Source organism: Gambusia affinis, linkage group LG03 (genome assembly GCF_019740435.1).
Source record: "Gambusia affinis linkage group LG03, SWU_Gaff_1.0, whole genome shotgun sequence".
NCBI lineage: Eukaryota > Metazoa > Chordata > Actinopteri > Cyprinodontiformes > Poeciliidae > Gambusia > Gambusia affinis.
This window is the reverse complement of record NC_057870.1, coordinates 27,742,226-27,769,503: the sequence shown is the minus strand read 5'-3', so window position 1 is coordinate 27,769,503 and position 27,278 is coordinate 27,742,226. Positions and strand designations below refer to the sequence as shown.

The 27,278-nt window shown below is 36.0% G+C and overlaps 2 protein-coding genes across 3 annotated transcripts in view; both read left to right on the top strand.

Moving 5' to 3' along the window:
- mmp11a (matrix metallopeptidase 11a) overlaps positions 1–19,917 on the top strand; it is a 34,416-nt gene extending 14,499 nt beyond the window's left edge. Inside the window, exons 2-8 of the mRNA XM_044111566.1 lie at positions 4,135–4,361; positions 9,159–9,302; positions 11,521–11,654; positions 12,605–12,843; positions 14,008–14,224; positions 15,300–15,560; positions 16,069–19,917. Of these exons, the coding sequence (XP_043967501.1) occupies positions 4,135–4,361; positions 9,159–9,302; positions 11,521–11,654; positions 12,605–12,843; positions 14,008–14,224; positions 15,300–15,560; positions 16,069–16,187 (1,341 nt within the window). The 3' untranslated portion in view covers positions 16,188–19,917. The remainder of the gene's footprint in view (positions 1–4,134; positions 4,362–9,158; positions 9,303–11,520; positions 11,655–12,604; positions 12,844–14,007; positions 14,225–15,299; positions 15,561–16,068) is intronic.
- Positions 19,918–20,973: 1,056 nt separating this feature from the next.
- Positions 20,974–27,202, top strand: LOC122828211 (derlin-2-like). 2 transcript variants are annotated; one of them, XM_044111565.1, is made up of 7 exons: positions 20,974–21,157; positions 21,386–21,451; positions 21,550–21,623; positions 22,982–23,075; positions 24,418–24,613; positions 25,303–25,405; positions 25,730–25,851. In XM_044111565.1, exons 1-6 carry the CDS (start codon positions 21,068–21,070, stop codon positions 25,395–25,397), a joined length of 615 nt encoding a protein of 204 aa, XP_043967500.1. In that variant the 5' UTR covers positions 20,974–21,067; the 3' UTR covers positions 25,398–25,405; positions 25,730–25,851. The 2 variants fall into 2 exon arrangements, with proteins under 2 accessions (XP_043967500.1, XP_043967499.1); XM_044111564.1 differs by having other exon boundaries at positions 20,979–21,157; positions 25,303–25,393; positions 25,730–27,202.
- Positions 27,203–27,278: the final 76 nt, after the last annotated feature.

Sequence of the window (27,278 nt, the reverse complement as noted above, 5' to 3'; positions counted from 1 at the left end):
ACATAAACATCCCCTCCGACATGAATAAGTGCTTTGTGCAGTGGAATAAGCAGCTGAAATCTGCTTTAACCAGAGTGAAACAAAGGAGCTGGAGAAAAGTGGGGGTTGGTTGAGGTGTGTGTTGTTGTTTTTTCTGGGATCTGGAGCCATCAGTCACTCTGTTTCTGCAATCTGGAGCACATTCCATGAATCCCGCTGAGTTTTGTTCCCCATTACCTTCATCAGCAACATGGTGGAGCAGCTCATCTACACTGCAAAACACAAAATATTAACAGGTATTTTTGGTCCAGTTTCTAATGCAAATACCTCAGTGCACTTGAAAGAAAGACCAAACTAACTTACTGGTAACTTTTCAGCAAGAAATATAAGCTTGTTTTAAGTTAATAATTCATTAGTATTGATGAGTAAGATCTGGTTCCATTTGCAAATTATTTCACTTATTGGAAAAATGTCCTGTTAGAAACTGAATAATCGGCCAGTGAAACCAGGAAGGAATTATTTACTTAAATGGGATTTATTATGCAAAATTCACATTTTTAAAATATTTTTGTACCTCCATTTTTTAACTTACTGCCAGGTTTTGGCATTAAGTTGAGCTAAGTTGGCAGTTAATGTTTTTTGATGGCTCGAAAAGTAGCTGTTTCAAAAACCTCCCGCAATGTAGTGTCACAAATCAGTTACCTAGCAACCCAAACTGAGCTCTAGCATGTTTGGTCAGCTGGTTTTACCGCTGTACAATAGCTGCTAGAAAATACAAGTGTTTTGTTGTTGACTTAGCATCCAGAAACTATTTGCTGCATTCTTCGTTGGTTGTGCAGGAGGCTCCACTTCTGCTTTTCAAAGATGTGCAACTGTATAATTGCGCATCTATTTGCAGGTATTTTAATGTGCATGTGTAAACCTTGAGTAAGCAGCTGATTTGGATTTAAATAAAACAGCTCATTCTGAACTGACCACACTAAAATGTCATTATATAAAAATTATTTTGAGCAAAAAAACATTTAGAATAAGCTCCTGCATCCTGCTGACAAGTTACTTGCACTTTAGCTCTGTCTTATTTAAATGTACTAAGGTATTTGCTATAGAAACTGGGCAAAAAGTACTTGGTAAGATTTAGTTTTTTGCAGTGTATGAGGGTTCCTATACATACTGTATGGATTTCGCCTGAATGTAGGTGGAATAATAGAGATATTTACATTTCTTCCTCAGACTGTCTAGCAGAGATCAAAGGTCAGCAGAGTGAAACATCTTTTCTAAATAAACGTCTCCTGTTACAGAGCGAAGCTGTCATGCTCTGTGGATTCCTGCTAGAGGTTTTCATTTTGTCTCAGGTAATCTCAAACATGTGCGTGTCTCCGCTGCACTGTGTTGAGCAAAGTTTTGCTTGTTCCACATGTTCTGCTTTAATTTAGCCTCCTTGTTATGGTCTCTCTTATTAGACTCACCTGGTCTCTGTTTGCTGATCGAGCCTCATGTTGTTTTTATTCCGCCTGCAGTGCAGAAACACAAAATCTTACCAAGGATTTTTGGTCCAGTTTCTACTGCAAATATAATTGTACACTTGAAATAAGACAAAACTAACTTCTTCTAAGATATGGGAACTTATTTTAAGTCAATAATTTCTTAATATTGCTGAATAAACTGGCATATTATCTCACTTCTTACAAAAGCAGAAAGAGGACTATACACCGCAGGGCATTCTGGGTAAATTCAACCAAAACAAACTTGTGTCTACATCTTAGAAATAAATTAAGTTGAGCATCTTCTCAGATCAGTTTGTACTTCAGGATTTTTTAATTGCTTTTGTAATTTTTGCAGTCAAAATCGCAAATTTTGTGCCGTTAATTTGTAATATTTTCAAGGAAATTTGCAACGTTTGTACAAATGAATGATGGTAAATGTGATTTTTGCTAGTTGCCATATCGATCACAGACGATCGATATGGCGATCTATAGTTTTGAAATTAAGAAAGGCTGAGGCAACAGTGTAGAAAGTACTGCCACCTGCAGGTGGGAGTTAGCATCACATAAACCCAAAGTTTATGAACTCTTTTGCAGAAAATTTGCAATAAACTAACAATTAAGCAACAAAAACAGAGATCTGTTTAGCCGCGATCATAAAAAACAGGAGGGACTGATTGATATAATTTGTTATCTGGAGTCTAGAAGACCACAAAAAAGGCTGTGGGGGCCAGATTCAGCCCCCAGGCCTTTAGTTTGACACACATGCACTGCAGGGAGAAATGGCTTGTGGTTTTTTAGAAATCCTCCAAGTTCTAAATCTGACGTTAGTCCATTTTTGTTCACATTTTGTGAAGATGGAAGCTGTCTCCTTCAGAAGATTTTATGCTGTTTCCTTTAGTGGTTCTTGGTGCAGCGCCCCCGCAGGCAAGGAGGGGAACAGGTTTTTCAGTCGGTTTGGTTTGTTTGACAGTGCGGTGTGAAATCGAACTGCAGCAGCTGAAAATTTAATAAACGTTGTAATTCTGGTTTCCAATCAAACCGAGTCTACCGAACTGTCTGGTGTGCAGACACCAGATAATTCACGTAGAATCAAAACAAGGAAGATAAGACGAGTCCGGTCTTTACTTTAACAAAACTGCAGGTCTGTATCTGGTGAATTTATGGTTAAAACATGTTTGTTTTTCATTCAGTGGGTAGAAAATCCAGTAATTTTACTCGAGTAGAAATATTTCATAATAAAATTACTGAAGTAAAAGTAAAAAGTACAACATAGTAAAAGTACTCCTACATTTTTTCCAAATAAGTTCCTCAGTTAAATGTAACTAGTTACTGCCTAACTCTGCAGCCAGGTACTGAGAAACTTAAACTTTTATGTATTTTTCTTGAAGTTGAAGTCATGCATATTGCAGCATATCAGAAATTTGTCAATCTGCAGAAAAATCATGATGAGAACAAAAGCTGGAGTCAGATTGTTGTTTGAACGAAAGCTTATGTAAGAGAGCTGCAGACTGACAGGATCCAGTGAGGGAGGTAATTAGTTTCATCTCAACACTATAAGATGATAGCGTCTTTTCCCACAGGTAGTTCGGATTGGCAGCGGAAAAGGAAATGCACGTAATTTTGCGATAGGAAGAAAATTCCCTGCAGTTTTCTGCCCATCGTGTTTTTTTCCCTCAGAGGTTATGGAGCGAGGTGCAGATGAGATGGGTCTGATCTGTAATTAGTTAATGTGGAAATGAGGGGAGTCATTTCCTCTGGGTCAGGACGAGGGGTAATGGGTCACTCAGGGACCTTCAGTGGGGCCAAGCTACGTGGCTCAGTGACCCGGCCGTGAGGTCAGGCTGCCATTAGGCTGAATGTAGGTCAGATATGGATGAGCTGTAATGACTTCGCTCATTCTCATCTCCTTCTGATGAGAATTTTCTGCTTTTTTTCTGTAAGAGATGAACTCTGTGAACTTGCGGCGCTCGTTTGGCTGCATACGTCAAAAATATTGAAGAATTAAAGAAAATATAGATGCAGCCGGTGCAGTAAATGATAGGAATAAATTCAATGACTAAATTCTCTTTCAGTACTTGAAGTATTTTTAAAAGTAAATAACAATGTTAATGAGGTACTTTTACTTACTGTTTGACAGAGTTGGGCAGTAACTACTATTGTTACATTTACTCAATTACATTTACTTAATTACCTTTTTCAGTTAGGAGCATTTTTACTTTTTACTTTTACTTGAGTAAAACTTTGGATTTTCTATCTGCTAAATGAAGAACAAACAAGTTTTAACCAGAAATTCACCAGACTCAAACACACACCTGCAGTTTTTGTTGAAAGTTTTATAGGTTTATTATCGAAAGAAACTGATTTAGAAAAATTTTATATTTGCCAGATTTTGTTGTTTTTTGTTTTGTTTTTTTAACTTATATAAATTCTTATCATTTTCATTCTTAAAATACAAAAATATCCACTTAACATTATCTTTGGTCCGTCTCATAAGGTAAATTTTAAATATTAAATGATTGATAGTTTGATCAGTTTTTGACTCTAGTAATTTCTCGGATTGATACTTTTTACTTTTACTTCAGTAATAATACGTTAAAGTAGAGCTACTCTTGCTTGAGTGTAATTTTTGGGTTCTCTGAACTAACCGGACCGAACCTCTTGGTCGTTCCAGGCCCATGAGAAGTCCCTGGACCTGAAGAAGAGGGGGAAGGCTCCTCACCCTCAGGGTTCGGTGAAGGAGGAGAGTCCGTCCACCAACGCTTCCAACACATGGAACCGGCCGCGCTGTGGCGTACCGGACTTCCCCAACCAGAAGGAGCTGCAGTACCGAGGTCGACACCGCCAGAGACGCTTCGTTCTGCATGGAGGACGTTTCGACAAGAAGGATCTCACCTACAAGTATGGAAATAAGATTGTTTTATGATGAATAACAGTCGTTATTTTAACAAATCCACACTCAGCACATTTAGTTAGCTGGTTTTAATGCTGTCTGCGCTGTATAATGGCTGCTGGAAAAGACAAACGTGTTTTGTTGTTGACAAATCACTCAGAAACCATTTGCAGCTTCTGATTGGCCAGGAGGCTCTACTAATGCTTTTCACAGATAAATGGTTATATGATTGTGCATCTGTTTGCAGTTATTTTTATGTGAGAGTGTAAATGTTGAGTTGGGGGCAGCAGCTGCTTATTTGGATTTAAAGTGACAGAGACTCTAACACAACTCTACTCAAAATCTCATCTTAATGATTTTGTGCAAAAACGTCATGAACATGTTTTGTAGGCCATAGAATGTCCTGGGTTCAAATACCAGCCTGCATTTTTTTATATGGAAATTTAATTTTTCTCCTTATTCATTCATGAGTTTCCTCCAGTGTGTGTGTTTGTGTGTGTGTGTGTGAGGTTGTTTATCCTGTGTGTCTCTGTGTTGGTGATATGTCTACCTCACACAAATATCCACCAGAGGCAGAATATATTTACAGATATTGTTTCTTTTTATTGTAAATGAAAATGTATTTTTGTCCAGTTTTGGCTTAACTTCTGCTCTGACTGTGTTGTTCTTTCACCAAATGGCTTTTTTTGAGTCTGTATATTCCTGTTAGCAATTGACTATTAATTCAGTAATTAATGATTAATTACAATTCAGTAATTGATTAATCATTATTAATGTGATTAATCGTTTCAGCTCCCTGCAGCAAAGGATAAGCAGCTCCATTTTTCCTTGCATTACAGTGAACATGTGCAGTTTTCAAAACAACTGTTGCTCTGACCTGTGTAATCTGAGTGAAACCTGCAGCCTGCAGAGCGTGCAGCAGCTCTGATGTCTGCTTGTTTCCAGCTGTGGTCAGCAGATGTTTCCCTGATGGGGAGAAAAAAATCTCCTAATTTGGGTCGTTCTCTGAGGACCAAACAGCAGATAGACAGAGGCAAACGGGAGCTGCTGCAGATCAAAAACACAGAGCGACCGACTCCAGGAACGCCATGAAAGATGAGAAAGCAGATAGAGCAATCTGAAAATGAAGTCATGGACTTATGATTTCCACAAAGAGGTGCTGCTTTTCTTTCATCTGCGGCCGCGGCTCCATCGAGAGCCGGGCGGCGTCTGCCGGCTGCTGCCTCTCTGTCTGCGTCTCCCGGGGTCCCTTTCATTGTACTCGTTCTTTAGCATAACAGCGTATTAAAGCACGGCGAAGGAAAGCGGCACAGGGGAGGCAGAACCGGCCGCAGACTAATTAGATTCCCCTGGAGGATCGGGTCGATATAAGCGACACCTGAGTGATGTGGTTAACTGTAGCCATGGCAACGGCCCACCAGGTCAAACTGCACCCCACCTACTGCAGGCGTCTTACATTGAAGCCATGCGTTTTACCTCCCGTGTTTAGTTTTATTTAGAATCGGCCACTAATTTGAGCTTTTGGAAGAAGTTCCTGCGTAAAGCATGAAGTCGCGGATTGGATGTTTTTGTTTTTACTGCTTTAAAACCAGCAGTAAAGGAGATCACAGGCTGCTGCACAATATTAAAGTATGGAGCTTTATGGAGAGGGAGTTAGACCCTGAAACACAACCTCAACTCAAAATTAAGGCCCAACTGCAAAAAAAAATCATGATAAACAGAAAATAACACAATGAGTGACAGTTTTCAACACAAAATTTCTAGAAAAATATTCTCTAAAACAAAACACAAGGGAGTAGGAAAAAGCAACAACTAATCCTCAATCAATTTAGTAATTGGTTTATTGTTAATTGAAGTATATAGACTCTAAAAATGGTGCTTTGCTGAAAAACAACACACTCAGAACAACAATTAACCCAAAACTGTCAAAAAATATCTATATATTTTGAATCTCAGAAGGAAAACCTTCTTTGTTTATAAAAACGTTTTACCCAGAATTCCTCAGGTGACAGTTTCACCTTTCCCAAGTTTATAAAACTAAAGTCCTATAAAGCAACTTTTTCTGTTGTTAATTGAAGAAATACAGAAATACAGATTAGTAAATAGTATTTGCTTAACTGCAGATGAATCCTTTCCTGAAAAACTATTATGCTTAAATCTGAGGTTTATATCATCTAAAAAACAATAAAAAGTCAAAATAAATGTGAGAACCGCTGTTCCTTGTTTATGTTTTGCTTTTTTTTCCTTTTCTTTTACTTGGAAACAATAGAAAAATTCCTCTGATTTGTGTTTTTCCACCATCCAAAGTTGAAAAATTTCCAGATGATCCTGAATGTTGCAACTCCGTGACTCAGAGTCACACCTCCAGATCTGCAGGTGTTTGAGTGAAAGACAGGAAAGTCCCGCTGTGAAGACAGACGGACGCTTTGAATATAAACAGAAACACTTTGAATTGATCCACATTAACCTGAACTTTAGTCAGAAAATCTGGGCTTTTATTCTGAAAGTTTTAACTTAACTCTTCTCAGCTGAAAAGCAACATTTTGGATCTTTTTCCTCTTCTCTGTGAATCCAAACTCAGTTTCAGTCTAAAATCGTCTCTCAAGTCACCAATCTTACCAGAAATAGTGAGAGGATTGAAAATAAAAGTCTGCAAGAGAAAAAAAAAATACTTTTCCAACTTAACAAGCTGCAAAAAAATGAACATTCAATAAATAAACTACAAAATGGTTGAGAAGCCCAATTATTTTAGTATGAAAGTATTAAAATTTATAAAATGAGATCAAAAAGTTATAATAATAAAGTGTCAATTTCTATGAGAATAAAGTCGAAATAGAATACGAGAAAAAACTAAATAAAGAAACGGCCATAATGTTGCAGTATTACAATTTAATTAGCATATTAAGATTTTATTCTTGAAATATTTTCACTTTATTATTCAGGACTATTTTTGTATTATTTTGACTTTATTCTATTACAAATTTATTCTCGTTATTTTGTTTTCGCTAAAATATAATGTTAATAATTAAAATACTACATCAGACCCATAAGAAAATATTTTTAAAAACACTAATATGGTCTTGCAGTATGTTTTTCCACTAATTACTGAGAAGAGTTTAAATTTGGTTTTGATAAAAATACAAATAAAATTGCTAATCAATGTTTTTTTCAAAACCTGATTCTATTTTTATCTTGTTTTATTGTGTTTTGGTTTCATTAACTGTCAGAATTAAACTTTGTCGATGGACAAAAGTTATTTCAAAATTACTCATACCATTGTATGAGTAATTTTGAGTTTATCTTCTTTGACTTCCTGTCAAGCCTAAATTTATTTCGCAATTTATTTCGCAATTACAGATTTCACAATTACAGAAATATGAATAAATAATGCAAAAACCTGTTGAGACATCATATTAAAACTAGTTATTTTCTGCATTATTCTAATGCTTCTGTCTCCCACATCAAGCTGGAAGGAGAAACAAAACATTTCACCTTTATGTATAACAAATTAACACCGTTTGTCTTGTCTGTTTACCTTTTTTTGTTTCCACGCAACAGAAAAATTACAGATTGGCGTCCTGGAGCAAAATTACATGCTGGAACCACTTCGTGCAGTCGGTCAACTGTGCCAGCTTTTATTTCACTGCTGCAGAAAAGCTGCAATTAATGTGAGCAGAACAAGTTCGAACTTCTCCAACATTAATCCAGGAGCTTCAAAAAGGGAAAAATGTTCCTTTAATTTCCTGCTCTGCAGCTCACAGGTTTATAAACAAACACTGATTTAAATTCTTCTCAGAAAGTCTCATTTAGTGCAGGAGTTTTTGATTTTGTTTTTGTGTTTTCAAAATGAAAAGTTTTCAAGTTTTATTACTCTGATTTATAAAAATAAAACCAAAAAAACATAAATTTATATCATTCAGCCGCCTGTATTATTTGCAGGGTTTGTATCGGTGCTTGAAATCCTTGAATTTCTATTAAGTGTTTTCAAGCTTTGGAAAGTCCTTGATTTCTGTATAAAATCCTTGAAAGTACTTAATATTTAAACTTCTTTGTAACAAAGCAGTTTTGTAACAAAGTGTAATATAATGTTTGATTAATATTTGATTAAAAGCATAAAAGTGTAATTTACAGTTGAAACTTAATAAAAAGACACATTTTATCCCACTGTCAGTAAAATTATTTTATACACACTGATTGTGGAACAAAATAAATAACTTAAAAAGAGTAATAAATGCGTGAAGTTAAAACAGACCGTATTCTTGTTGTTTTAGGTCGATGACAATTACCAAAATTATCTATATTTGGTTAATGCCATAAAACTTTAATTTTTCAGGGATTGTTTGTTTGTACAAAAATGACTAAAATTAATGTGTTTATATTTTTGAAATTGGGGGGATTTTTTTTGTTAAATTAGCGTGAGCTTCTTTGAAATGATAGAGACATTTCAAAACATAAAATTTTGTTATATTTTAGTAATTTTGTTTCTGCTGTAGAATGTAGAATATTATCACAAGACATTATCAATAACAATAATGAATGATATCATGTAATAGCAAACTGAAAGCGTCTTTTTTGTTTTTTATTTGTGTTGTTTTTATCTCCAACGTGCTGGAAACGTTTGAAAAGTGCTTGAATTTTACTGCTTGTGTCGGTCCTGATGGGAGTTTTGTCCAGTTCTCCGTCTGCGTGGCTTTTAGCAGTAAGAGCGCAACGCCATCCTGAGATATGGAGGCCGGCGGTCCCTCATCGCCGCCGCCACCTCACTTCCTGTGTTTGTATGTTGACTCCTGCGCTGTTTCCTGCAGGATCGAACGCTTCCCCTGGCAGATGGACGAGGAGAAGGTGCGGCGTGTGATCCGGGAGGCGGTGAAGATCTGGAGCGATGTCACACCTCTGACTTTCACCGAGGTCCGCAGAGGGATTGCCGACATCCGGATCGACTTTTCCAGGTGAAAACCCAAATAAGAACCGTCTACTCTGAGCTTTAATGCTTTATTCTGTAAAAATTAATCCACCAATCAATCAATCAATCTCTTTTTGTGTTTCATTTCTACAGCTTTTCTTGACTAGAGGTTGATTTTTATTCGTTAATCTTTTAAAAATAAGTAATAAATCCTGAACTCACTGACTTGATGTCTGAACAGAAGTAGCTTCGTGGGTCATTACAGTTTCAGCATGGCGGCTCAGGACCTTTTGTCAATGGATAAACAAACTGACAGGAAATTAATGAATTGGTTCCTCCAGCTCAATTAGTGACAACACCATCAGTAGCTGGGCACTAATCTATGGGATGAACTGGATTCTTCCCAGTGACAGACATGTTCTGGTTTGTCAACAATTTAAATAGGTTCATGTGAAATGTAATTTGCAGAGGTTTTCTTAGAGGTTTTCTTATTATGAAAGAAGATCAGGGCCACCAAAATAAAAATAATTCTTTTTTTTTTCTTTCTTTTTTTTAAAACCAAATTTAAAAAACTGTTCAAATTCTGAAAAAGAATCTGAATTCTGAGGAAAAATTTTGTATTCTGAGATTAAGGTCAAAATTTCTTGAAAAGCAATAAAAATTCTGAGAGAAAATAGAATTATCAAGAATAATGAGAATTCTGAGAAAAATTCAGAATTCCGATAAAAAAATAGAATTCTGAGAAAAATTTAGAATTCTGATTTAAAAAATGTAGAATTACGAAAAATTCAGAATTCCCATAAAAAAATAGAATTCTGAGAAAAACAGTCCAAATTTAGAAAAACCATTCTGAATTCTGAGACTAACGTCAAACTTCAGAGAAAAACTGATCATGACGAGAGTAATGTTAAAGTAATACAAGAATAAAATCATATTAATTTGAGAATACAATCATCTACATGGCAATATGACTTTAGCTTTGTAATAATAGAACTTTATTCTTGTATTATTTTATTCTCATACGAGTTTATTCTCATAATTGTTTTATTTGAGCCACATACGTGGAACCAAATTAGATACTCATCACATGTTTTTTCACAGCATCTGCAGTTTGAACGGTCATGTTGTAATAAGACTGACATTGACATAATTGACATGAGACATTGTATGGAGCTAAATTGGAGCCGTAACATTTGCTTAAAAGATTTTACAAAAATAAAACTGAAGGAGAAATTTGAAATTGAGAAACAGATTTGAAATTTAGTTTTTACATTTTTTAGTGTCACATTTTTTATTTCAGCTTCAAATCGTCTTTTTTTTTTTTTTTTAGTTTATTTTTTTTTCCAGTTCCAAAACTAATTTTCAGTTTTAAATGTCTTGTGTGAAGTTACAATTTTATTTTCTTTTGAACAAGCTTTATGGCACCACTTTATCTCCATACGGCTTCAGCATTCAGAAGAGATGGACCAAGCTTTGTTTTTTCAGTTTTGATCCAGTTCAGATGAGCTTATGCTCAGGGAATCCTCTGAGCTCAGAGTTTTCATTTGCTTTAACCCCTGTGACCTCTCCTCAGGAGAGACCTGCTCCCCCTGCTGGTGTTACTTTAAACTACATCATTCATTATTGCTGCTTTGCTACAGAGATTTTGAGGTGTTTCCTCTGAAAATCACATCTGAACTCTGTATGACGAGGAGACAAATCCCTCTGCAAAAATAAAAATCAATATTGGTTAGAGACAACCAATAACGTTTTCTATGTTTATTGTTGAAAAAAATGTCTCAACTAATAAGAATGAGCCTGATTTATGTCCTGCATAAAAATCAGGATTGTTTCAGTAAAACTATCAGAGCATTTAAACAGATAGGATCAGATTCTGGCACAAAGAGATTTGCAGAGCTGTGGAGATGAACACAGAGATAATGGAGCAAGAGACGACAAGCAGGCTCCACTGTGCTGATACTCCTGCTTTATGGATGATCCGTATCTGCTGACTCGGGGTTTTTCATTCTTTTATTGTTTCTGTGGTTCCCCTCCTTTGATCATTTAGTTAAAGCATTTTGTCATTTCCCAGTATTGTTTATACGGAAATATCATTTTATTTATTTTTTACAACTTTGTCATCCCCTGTTGCTGGTATACTGTACTTTGTTGTGTATTTTAAAGCATTTTAGTTATTTTTATTCACTTTTTGACAGAGTTTAGATGTTCCGTTTTGTTATTTAAAAAAAAAATAAGGTTTTGTTTCTTGTTTTATTCACCTGCAGCTACTGGCATGGAGACAACCTCCCGTTTGACGGTCCAGGTGGGATTCTAGCTCACGCCTTCTTCCCGAAAACGCATCGGCAGGGCGACATTCACTTCGACTACGACGAGTCCTGGACTCTGGGGAACTACATGGGTGAGTTTCTGGATTGCTTTAGTTTCTGTCTGTTTGTGTTTATTTCGATAAACTGATCAAAAATGGAAAAACTTCACTAAACGTAAACAATTTGCATCCAAAATGCATCAAAAATACTCTCAGATTTGAGATTGTTTTATTAATTATTGTCCAAACTGAGTATATATTTATAAAAATCACTAAATGAATGTCTTGTAAATTGTTTATCCTGTTTAATATTGCTGGTAGAGTTGATGCTCCCTAAAAAAAACCCCTCAACAAATGAAATCCTTTTATTCTAGTATTTGGCTCACATTCGGCTCCAGGTAACTTTGGTACTCTGAGTTTATAGTCCAATCAATAACTACAAAGTATCTGTGGCTACATTACAGATATGTACAAATAATCATTTGTTTATAAACAGTTATAAACAAACTCAACAAGGGGCTCAAACAACCAACCCTGAGGTACACCATCACTCATCTGAGCCATTCAGGATGAGTTAAAAATGACAATAACGGTTGTATTTAACTGTAACAAGAGGAATTAAAGAATACGCTGAGCGCTTATAGCCATACTGTGATGGATGATGTTAGTGCAGAAGCAACTTTTCATCTGTTTGCAGATCAGTTTATTAAAAAGAGACTTTTGATGTTTGTGGCTTATTCTGCACCAGATAATGTCTTTTAATAATTATCGCCTGCTTGTTTGTTGCAACTGTAATTGAAGTTGTTATAGTGGGATGTGCTAAAGTATGTGCTAACTCTGTCTAACGGTAAACATGTCAGACACATGAGTGCGATTAACTGAGGACAGGTATGAGTCAGCAGTTAAAGGGACTTTTTCTCCCCTTGTTTGACCCAGTTGGCTCAGATATGGAAGTCCCCACAGTCTGCTGCTCAAACCGGGTCAAAACAAACACTCTCTCCTATTTTCAGACCTTGTATGAACCTCTCCCTTCCTCTTTGCAGGTACAGACCTTCTGCAGGTCGCCGCCCATGAGTTCGGGCATGTCCTGGGCCTGCAGCACTCACGTAAGCCCAAAACCATCATGTCTGCTTACTACTCCTTCTCCTACCCACTGAGGCTGAGCGAAGACGACAGACTAGGCATCCAGTACCTGTACGGAGCTAAACCACAGGTCCTGCCCCCACCGCCAACCCCGGCTCCAAGGGCTCTGGTCCCCAAAACAGAGACCAACGAACTCAATGTGAGTTAACAAATTAATTCATACAGTCAGCCATATTAATGTATGACTAGGTTTCATTTGGATAACTTTGTTTTTAAACAGAACCGAATATGTAAAGTTCATATTTTGCATGTTTTTGTATTTCCATTTGGGTTTCTGCTGCTTCTGAAAACAGGCCAAGCAATTAAAAGACACAACCAGTTGATTTTTGGCAGTAGAGTTAATGTTTTTGTTTTGTTTTGGGGTTTTTTTGGTGTGTGGAAAATTACCAGTTTCAAAAATCTCCAGAATGTAACGTCACAATTCAGAAGGCACTACTCGTTACCTAGCAACCCCAATCAAGCCCAGCTCGTTACCTGGCAACCAGAGCAGAGCTCCAGAATGTTTTATTATTTTCACTCATATTATCAAGTTGAAATAAATACTTATTTTAAAGTGAAAAGAATTCAAAGTCTTTAACTTACATGAATGATTATGCATTTTATTAAACACGTTTTATTACACTGATTTCTGCTCAAAAGCATTTATTTTGAACAGAATAAGCAATCTGAGAAGACATTGTGCTCAATCGTTGCTAATTGACAGTCACACTAATATTAATGTTAGCCTTAATTACACATAACAACCAGTTCAATATAACACCTCCAGCTCTCTCACGCTGAGCACCCGGGGAAATATTTCCCACTCCTGCCTTTTACCTCTTTTCTTTTTTTTTCTTTCTTTTTTTACTTTCACTGAGATTTGTTTACTCTTTCAAACTTTCATCCATGTCTTTCTAGGGGAATTTTTCAGCAAACATTCCTACCTGTTTTGGATGCAGTGCGGCTGGAGTGAAATTTGCCAACACATTCCATACTTTGCTCTTTTGCTGTGATGGGTAACCGTAGCAACAGGGTGGATTACAACTGGGAGGAGCTGATTAACATAATTTATTTTTACTTTGGGATCAATTAAGTATTTTTTTTGTTATTTCAGGGATTTAAAATCCTTTGTTTTCTCAGAAATGTGACAAAATTAACAAAAAGTTAACACAACTTACTAAAGTTACTGTTTACAAACTCATGCATTTAAGTTGAAAATCTCAATAAAAGACGTATTTGAGGTAAGGAGTAGCTAGCTGACATAACTAAATGTGGTTAAAATGTTTTACGGTGTTTTTGAGAGCGTTGTCTGTTTTTCCTCCAGCCTGACGCCTGTCAGACGGACTTTGACGCCGTGTCGATGATCCGAGGGGAGCTGTTCTTCTTTAAGTCGGGCTACGTTTGGAGGATCAGGGATCCTGGAGGATCGGCGCGTCTGGAGAGCGGGTATCCGGCTCTGGCCTCCCGACACTGGAAGGGGATCCCGACCAAGATCGACGCTGCCTTTGAGGACAAGTCAGGGAATATTTGGTTTTTTCAAGGTGAGTATTTAATAAAGTCAAAAATAATCTCACTTCTTCCTCTTCAGCTAACGAGGCAAACACAAAATTGTTGTTTGCAGATTAAAAATTGCCAAATTTACAACATACAAATGTAATAATGAAGTGCCATCTCAGTATCAGAAATGGAGAATTTTTCCCAGTGTCCACCGTGTGGCTGAGGTGGAGTTATGTTGTTTATGGTTGTTTATAAACTACCAACAAGAATATCTCAATAAAAATGTAGACTTTTTAGCTGCTTTAATAAGTCTAACAAATCTAAACTTTGCATTCTCCAGCAGCGTTGGAACTCTAGAACAAAAATAGAACAAGTCGGTGGTTGCCATGGTGACTCCCGCCTTTCCTAGGAAGCCATGAACAGGAAGTCCACAAAAAGAAACACAGAATGTAAGATACAAAAGTTAGTGGGCAGTGAAATTACCAAAAGACATTCTGAATTTAATTCAAGAATTATTTTTTTGTGTTTATTAAAAGGTTTCTGACTATTAATTCAGCTGAGGTTGGGTTTTTGCGACTTGTGCTCCTAAAATTTGGAACGGTTTACTTTTTCATGTACATAACACTGAAACTGTTGAGACTTTTATTCTCTGGCATTTGATTCAAACAGTTTGAGTATCTTTTATAATGACAGTTATGGAATATATTCAAATTACTTTTCAATATATTTCCTTGTTCTTATTGTTATCTTGCTTAATTTTATTGAATTGTGCATCACTTTAGTCAAGGTCTGTTGTTTTATACAGATAAATTAACATTGACATTGTTTTTCAGGGAAAACTTAAGCTCTGCTTGTGTAAAAATTGTAAAGTTTCTAAATGCCAATTTAGTCTATTGTTTAAAATATGAATGTTTTTCTACTGTGAAACATGACTGAGTTGTAACTCTCAAGATTGAGGCTAATTTCCTCCGCTGTTATTACAGTCTTTAGGGATAAAGAGTCAATTTTTGGTACCGTTAACGAAGCATTAGCACGCTAACAGTTGTTAAAAAATAATTAAAAAAAGAAAAACAAAAGTGAATAAAACTTGGATTTCAGTTGTTTTTTTTGTTTCTGCAGATGATAACTACTGGGTGTTTGACGCTGAGATGCACATCAGGGGCCCCGAGTCCATCAGGCGTTTAGGATTGTCCACATCCAGCATCCAGGCTGCCCTTCGCTGGGGTCACGACCCCAACTACAACATCTACTTCTTCAAGTCCGGTAGCTACTGGAGGTTCAGTCCCCGTGAGAACCGGGTCGAGTCGCCCCAACCGCGCAGCATGCAGTACTGGACCGGCATCCCTCAGGATGTTGACGCTGCCTTCAGGGACACTCACGGTACGAAGGAAAAAATGCTTTTGATTTCTGTCTTAAACTGTGGATGTTGCTAGAGTCAAACTTTCTTACTCAGAACCAGTTTTAAACTTTACTTTCGGACCAGCAGCTTGCCTCGAGCAGTTTGTTTTCATTTCTTTAGCCAAACTCCAGACTGCTGGACATATTTTTCCAGCATTCAGTTACAATGCCCAGATCTGCACCACTTCTGTGCAGATTTGGGCAAATATTTTGGATTTTTATCCCATTGCAATACCAAAAGAGATCAAAAGTTTTATTTTTGTGAGAAAGTTCTGGTATTTCAGAGACTTTATGCACTCTTATAAGCTAATGGCATTACAAAAAATTTCTTATTTTGAAATTCATTGCCAAATTGAAAACAGCTCCTTTAGTAGTTCAGTATAGGTCTGTTTGAGTCCTTCAATCTTAAGAGGCCCATTTGATGTGCATATTTTCCATCTTCCGTGGTCTCCAGGAATAATAAGAGTCCTTTTTTTGTTCCTTTCTTCAGGCTTTGCTCATTTTATCCGAGGACGTCAGTACTGGAAGTTCGACCCTGTCGGCATGAACTCGTTGGAAGGTTACCCACGCTACGTCGGTATGGATTTCTTTGGGTGCAGGAACGAGTGAGTCTGTGAAGATTCGCGTACCCTGATTCCTTTGACGCAAGGAGGAATTTATGGAATAAAAACTGCAGACTCATGAGGACGAGACGAATTTTACACTTGTTTATGCTTCACTGCATTTATTGACACTCAGATCAATTTATGCCTTCTTCTCAGGAAAAAAACCCACCTTCCCTCAGATCTGGCACCTCCTGTGCAGCTCTACTTGTATTTATTTTTGCACATTTTTGTATCACCATGAGCCCGAGACCCTGAATTCAGTCTCGCTTGAGCCAGAAACTGTTTAACAAACTGTTGTTCTCAGTGTGGTCAGTGTTGGATGTTTCAGTTTGTGTTTTCATCAACAACACACCTCAGAGTGTTTGAAGAGTGACATCAGACTCACAGCGGCGGTCAGCGGAGGGTTTAATTCAGCAAGTAGATGATCATTTCCAGTCATATTTCACTGTTTTACAATCAGAACCAAGAAAATGGGGTTCATACTGGATTTGGACACCTTAAAAATGAGTCACAGCAAGAAGGTTTTGTAAGGTCCTGCTATGTTCTTTGCAGAGTCTTATTGAGATCTTTGTCAAATGTTATTGATGTCTCTGAAGGGTCATTTATGATATGTGAAGTCTTGGGGTCTTTACAGAGTCTAGCTAAGGTCTTTCCAAGGTATTATTAAGGTGTTTGCAAAGGCTCTATAAGGTCTGCAGAGAGTGTTGTCAGAGTCATTGCAAGGTCTTGCTAAGGTATTTACAGGGTCTTCCTAAGGTCTTCACAGGGTCTTGCTAAGGTATTCACGGAGTCTTGCTAAGGTCTTTGCAGAGTCTTGCCAAGGTATTCACGGAGTCTTGCTAAGGTCTTCACGGAGTCTTGCTAAGGTCTTCACGGAGTCTTGCTAAGGTCTTTGCAGAGTCTTGCTAAGGTATTCACGGAGTCTTGCTTAGGTCTTCACGGAGTCTTGCTAAGGTCTTCACGGAGTCTTGCTAAGGTCTTTGCAGAGTCTTGCTAAGGTCTTTGCAGAGTCTTGCTAAGGTCTTTGCAACATCTCTTAAGTCTTTACAAAGTCTCCTTAAGGTCTTTACACAGTCTTGTTGAGGTCATTGCAGAGTTGCTGCAATTTTGCCAAGTCTTTAACAAGCTATCTGAAGTTTGACTCCAGTTAGCTTGGGTCTAGAGATTAGCATCCGTTCTAAACCAGGCTCCTGTTTATTTTATTTTTTCAGTTAGTTGTTCTTTGATTTAATTAGCTCAGTTGCTTTAACGGCTGACATTTTCATCCCAGTTAGAACAAAGCATCTAAAAAAAATCCCATTTAAATTTTACTTTCTGATGCTGTTTTAGTTTTTTTCCTGCCTGGTATCAAAACAAGCATTAAAAAAAGCTAACCCAGGGAACAGCAGACGGTTACTTCAGGTCTAACCATGGAGACGTTGCACGTCAGATTTCTATATTTTTCCAGGAACTCTGTGTGGCTTTGTTTGGACCACTTCAACTGATTTTAACCTCTGTCTGTAGAAGTTCATATGTTCTGTTTTTGTGATTCATGATTTCCAAAAACAGGAAAACAGATCAAGTTGCATTTAATCAGCGCCTGAGGTTCAGTGTTTCTCCTTTAACCTAAGACACAAATATGCGAAAAATCTGGTCCTAGATGCAAAACCCGGAGTAAATATTTATTTCTCTAAGGGCTTGTTACACTTTTCTAACATCTTTGTTGATTGAGAAAGAGATTAATGTTTCAAGTTTGGACGTGAATTGAACAACAGAGGAGGGACTTTGTTTGCTTTTACCAGAGATCCTCATCTAGTTATGTTCCTATTTGAACTTGAATATTTTCCTCTTTTAAATTTAAAATAAGAATAAAACTCGATTCTGCTGCAGCTGCTAATGTCTGATCTCACTCTTCTCACATCATGGTCGCAGAAGAAGCTGCAGTGCGCCATCTAGTGGCCGGAACGGACCCCGATGACGTCACTGCACATCGCTCAAACGGGGCTCTGTGTTTTCCGTTAGTCGGTGATGCATTCAGGGACCGCAGCGGTTCTCCACCACTGGGTAAATTAGTGGTAAACTAGTTCTGGTAAACTGAAATTAAAAAACAAATAAAACCTAAAAATTGAAAAATAATATTCTCCTGAATTCAACTGGAGAAATTCAAAGATTTTAACATTGTTATTTTGAAAGTCAGAATGAACTTTTTTTTAACTGCTAGCTATTTGGTCTTGTTTTTCCTGTGCAAAAGTCTTGAGACATTTACTTTTCATTTACTATTGTAGCCTCAAGCTGTCTTCATTGGGGAAACAATCACTTAATCAGATTTTAAATGTTATTTTATGGTTCTCAAAATAAAAGCAACAAATGTTTGATTGACTAAGAAGAAAACTTTATTTTAAATTTGTTATTATTTTAACTTTTCAATCCCTGCAGCGGTCATCTGTGATCTAATAACAGTGGTGTTAAGCTTTCTGAGTGGCAGAAAGACAATCAATTTTGGGAAAATGTTCTTTTAAAAGAAAGCAAAAAAAATTGCTGGATAAAATTTATAAAAGCCAATGTTTGTATGAATTAGTTTGCTTTCAAGTTTCTACTCAAGTTAGTTTTTTTATGGTGAAATTATGTTATTTTTTTAATCAAACTTTCAGCATTGTGACTCCATCCATGCAGCATCCTATGAAGTCTAAAGGGACAAATGTAGTATTTTACCAATAAATAAATCTCTTAATAGTTGTATTTTATAAATTTATCTGAATTCAGGCACAGGAGTAAAAAAGAACTCCAAAAAATAGCTTTTAAAGAGGCAGTATTTACAAACCTGGATTGTTGCCTTCATTCTTTCATGCATGTTTGTGAAATCCTTTCATCTCCATGGCAACCATTCAGCTGTGCAAAATGCCTCGGTGAACGCACCTCAAAGCAGCTCCTCCTCAGAGCTGCAGTTTCCAAATTTTCAAGCATCTGCCACAACTCAGCTCCTTCAGACTAGCCACCAGCAATTAGCAAATTAGTATGTGAGCTCATTAAAGGAGCTGCTTCTCAGTGAAACGCTGGTTGTTAAAGGGTTAATAGAGGAGCCATGTTGTGGTCAGAAAGAGCAGGAGTTTCTTAAAAAGACAGAGACCCAATTTCGAGGTGTTAAATTATAAAATCAAATCTCTTTTAAGTCATATTTGATATATTTTGCATTTTTATAACAACTGTAACATAGTTACTTGATTATGCTATAAGACGGCTAACAAAATACATAATGCTGCTTCTTTGCAGACTTAGAAAGTTTCAGGGAATGTCAGGCTGCTTTGAAGGAAAATACAAAGAAAACTGAGCTGGATTAAGACTTTTGCACAGATTGCTGAACTCCTGATGAATAATCTCGGATTGCAGCCTTTTTGGAGAACCGCTGCTCCTCAGCTTTGCATCTTTTCTTGCTGCAGCACTTGAACTCTGAAGGTTCGGCCCAGACCGTCGTGTTCATCGTCGTTCTCCTCAGTGCAGGACGCTGACGAGTCGTTTCTGTTTTTATCGTAAAGACTTTGCTGTTTTCCTTACAACCTGCTGTGTCTGACTCAGTTGATCTCATTTATCAGACTTCTTCCAACATGTTTATGCACAAACAGCAAAGCTTTTTGTACATAACTGTTCTAATTCTGTATACTTAACCAAATGTAGGCTATAACCTGTAAAAATGTAGGAACTGTGTACGTTTTTTCCTGTTTTTCTGAGTTACTTTGAATAAATCTTTTACCTTCTTACCACATTGTCTAACAACGGATCAGAAAGTTGATTTTTCTCTGAAAAAGTATTTTAAAGGCTAAATCTGAATCCTTTTTCTGTCACAGTTTATCAAAAACAGCTGCAAATATAAACATTCTGTAATGAATTAGTCACAATTAATTAATTAACAACCCTGCAATAAACTCTATTAAGAATTTAACTCGAGTTTGACAACCACTACTTTCAGATAGAAAACAATGGTTTCCACTGAGATCAGAAAAAATGGTTCAGTAAAAAATATACAGCAGAAAAAATCTTTAAAAATCTTTAATGATGACAGATATAAACAAAATCTGAGGTTTCTTTTAAAATGTTGTAATTTATCTTAAATATTGATTTATAAATATCACATAAATATAAATAATTGTTTTATCATAAATATTATTTAGGGTAAAATTTAGAAATGAACAAATTTAAAAATATATCTTGAATTATTTCTAGATTTAACACAAACTGAATTATCAGACTGTTAATTTATTAGAATTTATTTAGTTTCTAAATTAATTAATTTGCTATTTTAATAAAAATAATAAAACATTAAGGGTTTAATTCATTCCTTTCTCAAATAATTGATCTTGTTAATGATGTGATAAAGGTTTGTAGTTATATTTAGGACTAACTTCACTGCAAAAACACAAAATTATTAAAATCCCAATTTGTTTGGTTTAGTTTTGAGTGCAAATATTTTAATACACTTTAAATTTAAAAAAACAACAACTTTTCAGCAAGTTATAGGAGTTTGTTTTAAGTCAATAATTCCCTAATATTTATGAAAAATACTTGTTCTATTGACAGATTATTTCAAATGTCTAATTATAAGTGAAATAATCTTTTTTTTAATCAATATTAAATAATTATGACTAACCAAGCTTGCAAAGTAAGTTGACAAAAGTTTCTTTTGTATTTTGTAAAACATACCAAGATATTTTCTCTATAAACTAGACCAAAAGTTCTGGGTAAGGTCTTGTGGGTTTCTTTTTGTTTGTTTTTGGGGTTTTGTTTTTGCAGTGCTTGGGTGACTCTGATTGGCTGTTGCAGTGAAGTGGGCGTGGCCTGCTGCCTGTGTTCAGAGTAAATGAATTCAGAGATGCAGCAGCTGCAGCAGCAGCAGCAGCAGCAGCAGCAGCGATGGCTCTCAGCCTCACTCAGGAGTATTTCCAGATCCCTCTGGTGACCCGGACGTACACGACTGCCTGCATCCTCACCACCGCTGCTGTGGTAAGAAACACCAGAACCAGAACAGAACCAGCACATTTTAACTCATGTTGTTCTGAGAGAAAGTACTTTTTTCTCCTTGAGAATCAAACTGTTTTTATCGATTAAAATATTTGTAATGTGTTATTAGCTTAAATTGGGATTCAGGTCATGCGTTTAAAAGAACTGAAATGTGTCATTTTAACTCTAAATGATGAACAAACCAAAAATAACCTGCAGATTTCTTCCCAGCAACTTCAAGTCATCTCCCCGTTTCAGCTGTACTTCAACCCAGAACTCATCATCAGTAAATACCAGGTACAAAGAAAAGCCTCTAAACACGTTAGAGGTTTTACTTTACTTTAAGAGTAAAGTAATTTATCATCTCCATCACCGTTTCCTCATTTGTTTTCCAGATATGGCGTCTGATCACCAGCTTCTTCTTCTTTGGTTCTCTTGGATTTGGTTTTTTGTTCAACATCATTTTCCTGTATCTTTCTCTGAGCTACGAAAAATAACAGCACAATTATTTATCAGCAGTTTACTACAACGGCATATTAGAGCCATTTTAGATAGAAAAACAAAAGGGGGCCAGGGAACTTCTGCCAACAAAAATCTCAGAAATATTTTAGAAAATGTAGGGATTTTTGGATCTGTAAAGTCAGAAAATTTTGATTTTGAAAGTCAGATATTTGCATGTTCTTTGCTCAAAATTTATTGAGTTTTTTTCTACTTTTCAAACTCAAAAATTTACTTGCTTCTTTCTTGTTTGCTTCTGAGATAAATTTTTTTTTCCAGCAAATTTGCATCTTGTCAAACTCAGAAGTTTTCTTGTTTTTTCTTGAAATTTTTCTAAGATTAATCTAAAACTTTCTGAGTTTTTTTCTAGCAAATTTTCAATTTTCCAAACTCAAAAATGTCAGAAATTCTTCTAGCAAAGAATTTCAGCTGGAACTGGGATATTCTATAAAAAACTGACATTAATCTCAAATTTCAGATTTTTTCAACTTTTCAAACTCAGAAATGTTCTTGTTTTTTTTCCTTTTGAGTTTTTTTTTTTTTTTTTTTTTTTTTTAGAAAATTTGCAACATTTCAAATTTAGATATTTTCTTTTTTGTCTATCCAATGTGAATCTTTTGAAGCTCAAAGATTTGATTTTTCTAGCAATTTTGTAAGTTTGGTAGTTAAAAATCTTTCTTGTTTTTCCTAAAAATTTCCGTAATTATTTTTCTATCTACAATCCCTCTAATACACCATCATGATATTTTCCATTCAATAAATTAGAATATTATTGAAAAGTCCATTTATTTCAGAAACTTTGCCACTAAGTGAAACACATTATAGAGATTACTTGCTCTCAGATTGATATCTGAAAACATTTATTTCTGTTAATTATGATCAGTTTCCACTTAATAATGATTTATTCCTTTAAATTTGGAATATAACATCAGACCAATTAAAAATAACTATTTTTAAAAACAGAAATGTGGTCTTAACAAAAGGTAAGACCACATTTACTTTAATACCAGTTTAAAGTTTGTTACTTTCAAATGCACAGGTGTCAAACTCAAGGCTCCGGGGCCAAATCTGGCCCTCCATGAGTTTTTATTTGGCCCTCTAGACTGTAGTGCCACATAAATATAACCTTAAAGATAACAGTTATGTACTTAAACTGCTATTTATTAATATTTTAACAATACATTCTGGCACAACCAGTGGTTTTAGGACATTTGTGATCTTGATGTTGCCCAAAATTGAAATTCAAGAGAAATGAGACTTATTGAGACGTAAATTATAATTTGTTGAATATAGAGAAAAACCTGCAGTCGAGTCCTTAGCTGAGGTCAGCTATCGGTACTGCCGCATGCTGGAGGAAGACTGCTTCCGAGGAAGAACGGCTGATTTTGTTTTCATGTTCCTGTTTGGAGGAATCCTCATAACTGTATCCTTTACAAACTCTGAGAGCAAACGAAGGGTTTCCTGGTTAAATTAGAGACATCCGTAGATTTAAAGAACATACAATTAGGGTAAAATGTTAGAAGATCCACATTACAGTCTTAAAATTTTAATATATATCAGAAGAAAATGTTTGAAAATATTGTTGTTGTTTTTTTTATTTATTCACCAATTAGTGCATGGAAAACAGTTGAGGTTCTGAACTACAAAATAAAATAAGAAAATAAATAACAACAGCAGCTAAAACAAATACACAAACAAAAATAGGAGGTACACGCTAAAATATTTACATTAAGGACTCCATTTTAAAAAAAAACATTGTAAATCAATTCAGCACTACTTTTCCTTTATCAGCCAATTCTAAACCTGAGATATCTTCAGTGGTAGTATTTAGGGCAGGTGCATTTTTATCATCATGTATTGATCATAAATAATACATATTTAATGTAGTTTTTATTTATGCATTGTTTATCTCTTTGGATTTTGCTTTTCACTCCTTAAGCCATTAATAATCACAATTTCTAACATGTGGCTCAAAAATTTGACTCATAGGACTAATAGCCAACTTGTCCTGATATGAGAAACAGAAGACAACACTTCTGTTAGCATCACTTAGCGTCATGTCCTTACAATCTGCGCAAAACTTTGTCAATATTCCTCTAATGTTGAAAAAACGTAATTCCGCAAGAGTGCTGTTTTCATTAAACAGCACACTGTTTAATAAAATTAAAATCACACGTGAATAAGTTTGTTCGCGCGATAAATCGCTTTTGTTTTTTTTTAAACAAGATTCTCCAACTACTTCCTGTCTACTTCTTCTTCGTGGTTTAGTTACATCCTGTTGTTGACCATGTGACTCGTGAGACTCGATAAAAGTGTTGATGCGGCTGAAAACCCGCCTCATCCAAGCTTTTTGTCAAAGACCGTGAGTTTTTGTCTTAACGAGTTTCTTTTCAAAATGTGAAATTGCGCATTTATAAGGTCAGTAGTTAAACGCAGCTAGCGTGGATCTGGTTAACTCAGTCCACACTGAACTCTCTTAAACTTCTCTGTTGAACTCTGTTTACTCGGTTCACATCGAGTTTATGAAATATGAGAAGAATCCCAAAGGATCCAATCAGTCTGACTTTAGACCCACTTCCCACAAAATAACAAAAACACTTAACTCTGCAGATAGCAACAGGAATATGGGATAAAAATCACCTAAAGAAGCTGAATACGTTGGAAAATCCTCGTTTTGTTTAACCCTGACTTTATTTAGCAGGATGTCTGTGAACATTAAACCGTCATAAATTAGATTTATCAGTATTTAACCTGAAAGTCTGCAGCTGCTGGGTCTGTTTGCCAACATCTTCTTCCTCGGCCAGGCCTTCCTCACCATGCTGGTGTACATCTGGAGTAAAAGAAACCCGCTGATACCCATGAACTTCTTCTGCCTCCTCACCTTCCGGGCGCCGCTTCTGCCCTGGGTGCTGATGGGATGTTCGCTGCTGCTCGGAAACCCCGTCACCGCCGACGTCCTGGGTGAGAAGCCTTAACCCTCTGTGGTCTGGCTTTTACGGCTACATTATTAGGGCAATTGTAGACAGAAACTAAAAAGAGGAGTCAATTTCTGCCAAAAAAATCTGAAATTTTCTGCTAAAAAATCTTGGAAATTTCTGAGTTTGAAAAATTTAAAATATGTAAGAAAAAACTCGGAACTTTTCTTGACATTTAAAATTTTGAGTTTCAAAAGTCAACAATCTACGGGAATAATTTTGCAATTTTTTGGATAAAAACTGAATATTTGAAAGGAAAAAAAATCTGAAATTTTTAGCTTAATCACAGAATTCATCTTGAAAAAGCTTGGAAAATTTTCAACTTTTGAAACTCAAAAGTTTCCAAATTTTTCTAGCAAATTTTACAGATTAATTTCAGTATTTCCTTGATCTGTTTTAGCAAGTTTTCACATTTTCAAACTCAGAAATTTTCAAGTTTTTCTGGAATTTTTTTTCAATTAATCTAAAAATTTTATTCTTTTCTCAACTTTTTTGACTTCAAGCTAAGAAATGTTCAAGTTTTATTTTAAAATTTTCTGAGATTTTTGTCAGAATTGACTCCTTTATTATCTTTTTCTATCTACAATGGCCTTGTACATCGTTTTTTTAGTAGTTTATGCAGAACAGAGATCTGTGGCTTCGAGCCATAGCAAACATCAAATGCTCTCTCCTCAGGTATCGGCGTTGGACACCTGTATTACTTCTTAGAGGACGTGTTTCCGAACCAGCCAGGAGGAAGAAAGCTGCTGACGACACCAGATCTGCTGTAAGAGTCAAAGTAAAGTAGACTCAACTTATCATTTATTACTGAAATAAACCAGAGTATAAAACGGATCAACTGGAATCGGTCCTCCAAAGCTTTTTATCAGAGAAAATGTTTTAGAAACAGACAAAATATTGGATTTTAGTTGTTCTCTTTAAACACATAGTTTGTTTTTACTTCTGTCTTCAAATAATCTGTCTTTTCCTGAAAGAAAACAATCACTTTATCAAAAAATATCAAAAAATACTAACATTTTCTGCAGAACTAATAACCTTTTATTTCATTTTAAATGCTGCCACAAAGATCTGAATGCCCTCTCCGTCCTATTTTTCTGCACAGACGGGTCGTGTTTGACCCACCAGAGAGACCTGACCGCCGCTTCCTCCAGGAGGAGCAGCAGGAAGGAGGAGATCTGCAGCACGAGGAGCAAGGCAGCTAAAAACTCCAGGAGCAACCAGCGATCAGAAAATCAATATGACAATCAAAAAGACAATTAATGGATCTAAAAAGCTCAAATTGACTATATTCTCATGCTACAAGGTCAAAACTTTCTCTGAACTTTTCCTATAGATAGTAGGAAAAGCAACGGTAACGGTCTCAGTTACAGCAGAGACCGAACAGAACTGGGTCTGTAACGACAAATCCATAGAACTTTGTGTTGAAATGAAATGGAAGCTGCAGAAGAAACGAGGAGCAACTGGAAGCCTCGCATGGAAAACCGTGCAGCTTCGTCTGCACACGCTGCACTTTCACCCGCTGCCTTTGTGGCTCAAATAAAAAGGAAACTGCTTAGCACGACAACAGGACTCTGTGGGACGACGGCGGCGCGGCTGGGAAAACTAGGACCGGAGTCCAACCAGGACGGAGAGGAGTCTGGAAATGAAACTCAACTGGGAAAGATTCCACTGGAACAACTGCATCTGCTTTAAAGCCATTGTACGTTTAAAAAAGGAGTAAATGTCTGCCAGAAAATTTCTAGGAAAAAAATTAAAAATTTCAGTTTGAAAAGTCCAAAAAAAATTTTTAGAAAAATTAAAATTTTGAGTTTAGATATTTTCCAAGGTCAAAAAAATCACAGGAAAAAACCTTCAAATTTTGAGATTCACTTCACGTTTTCTAAAACAAACTTATTTGCAAGAAAAGAACAAAAATTTCCTAGAAAAAACTACGAAGTTTGGAAAGTTGGACATTTTTCAGAAAAAACTCGGAAATTTCTGAGCTCCGAAAGTTGAAAATTTGCAAGAAAGAGGAAAGAAATGTAAAAAAAATTTAACATTTCTGAAGAAATTAGAAAGAAAAAAAACCCTCAACCTGTGAGATTAATTTCACATATTTTCTAGAGCAACACTTGAAAATTTCTGATTTCATCCATTTTCTTCTTATGTCCTTTACAATTACTTCTCCAACTGAGTCTAGGGAAAAGTGAGGATCTTTGTTCCTTGTACACCCTTGTGCAAAAGTCAAATATTTGCAAGAAAAAAAACAATTTCCTAGAATTTGTTTTAAACTTTTCAGTTTGAAAAGTTAAAAATTCTTTTTGAAATGAACTCAAAAAGTAAAACAATTCTAGAAAAATAAAGCCAGAAATTTTGTAGAGAAAACATGGAAATTTCAGGAGTTTGAGAAGTCGAAAATTTCTCTCACATTTTGAGACTGATTTCACAGATATTCTAATATTTCTTTTTATTTTTGAGGCTCAACAGTTGAAAATTTTGTCACTGTACGGTCAAATGTTCCAAACTAAATGAAAAACCCATTCCCCTCCTCGCCTGTGGGGGCGCTGGACAAAATGAAGGAAATGACACAAAAAACCTCTGAAGAGTGCAAACTTCTCCATCGCTTTACAGTTACTGTTTTCTGTCTATTTTAATGCATTTCTTTCATGTTC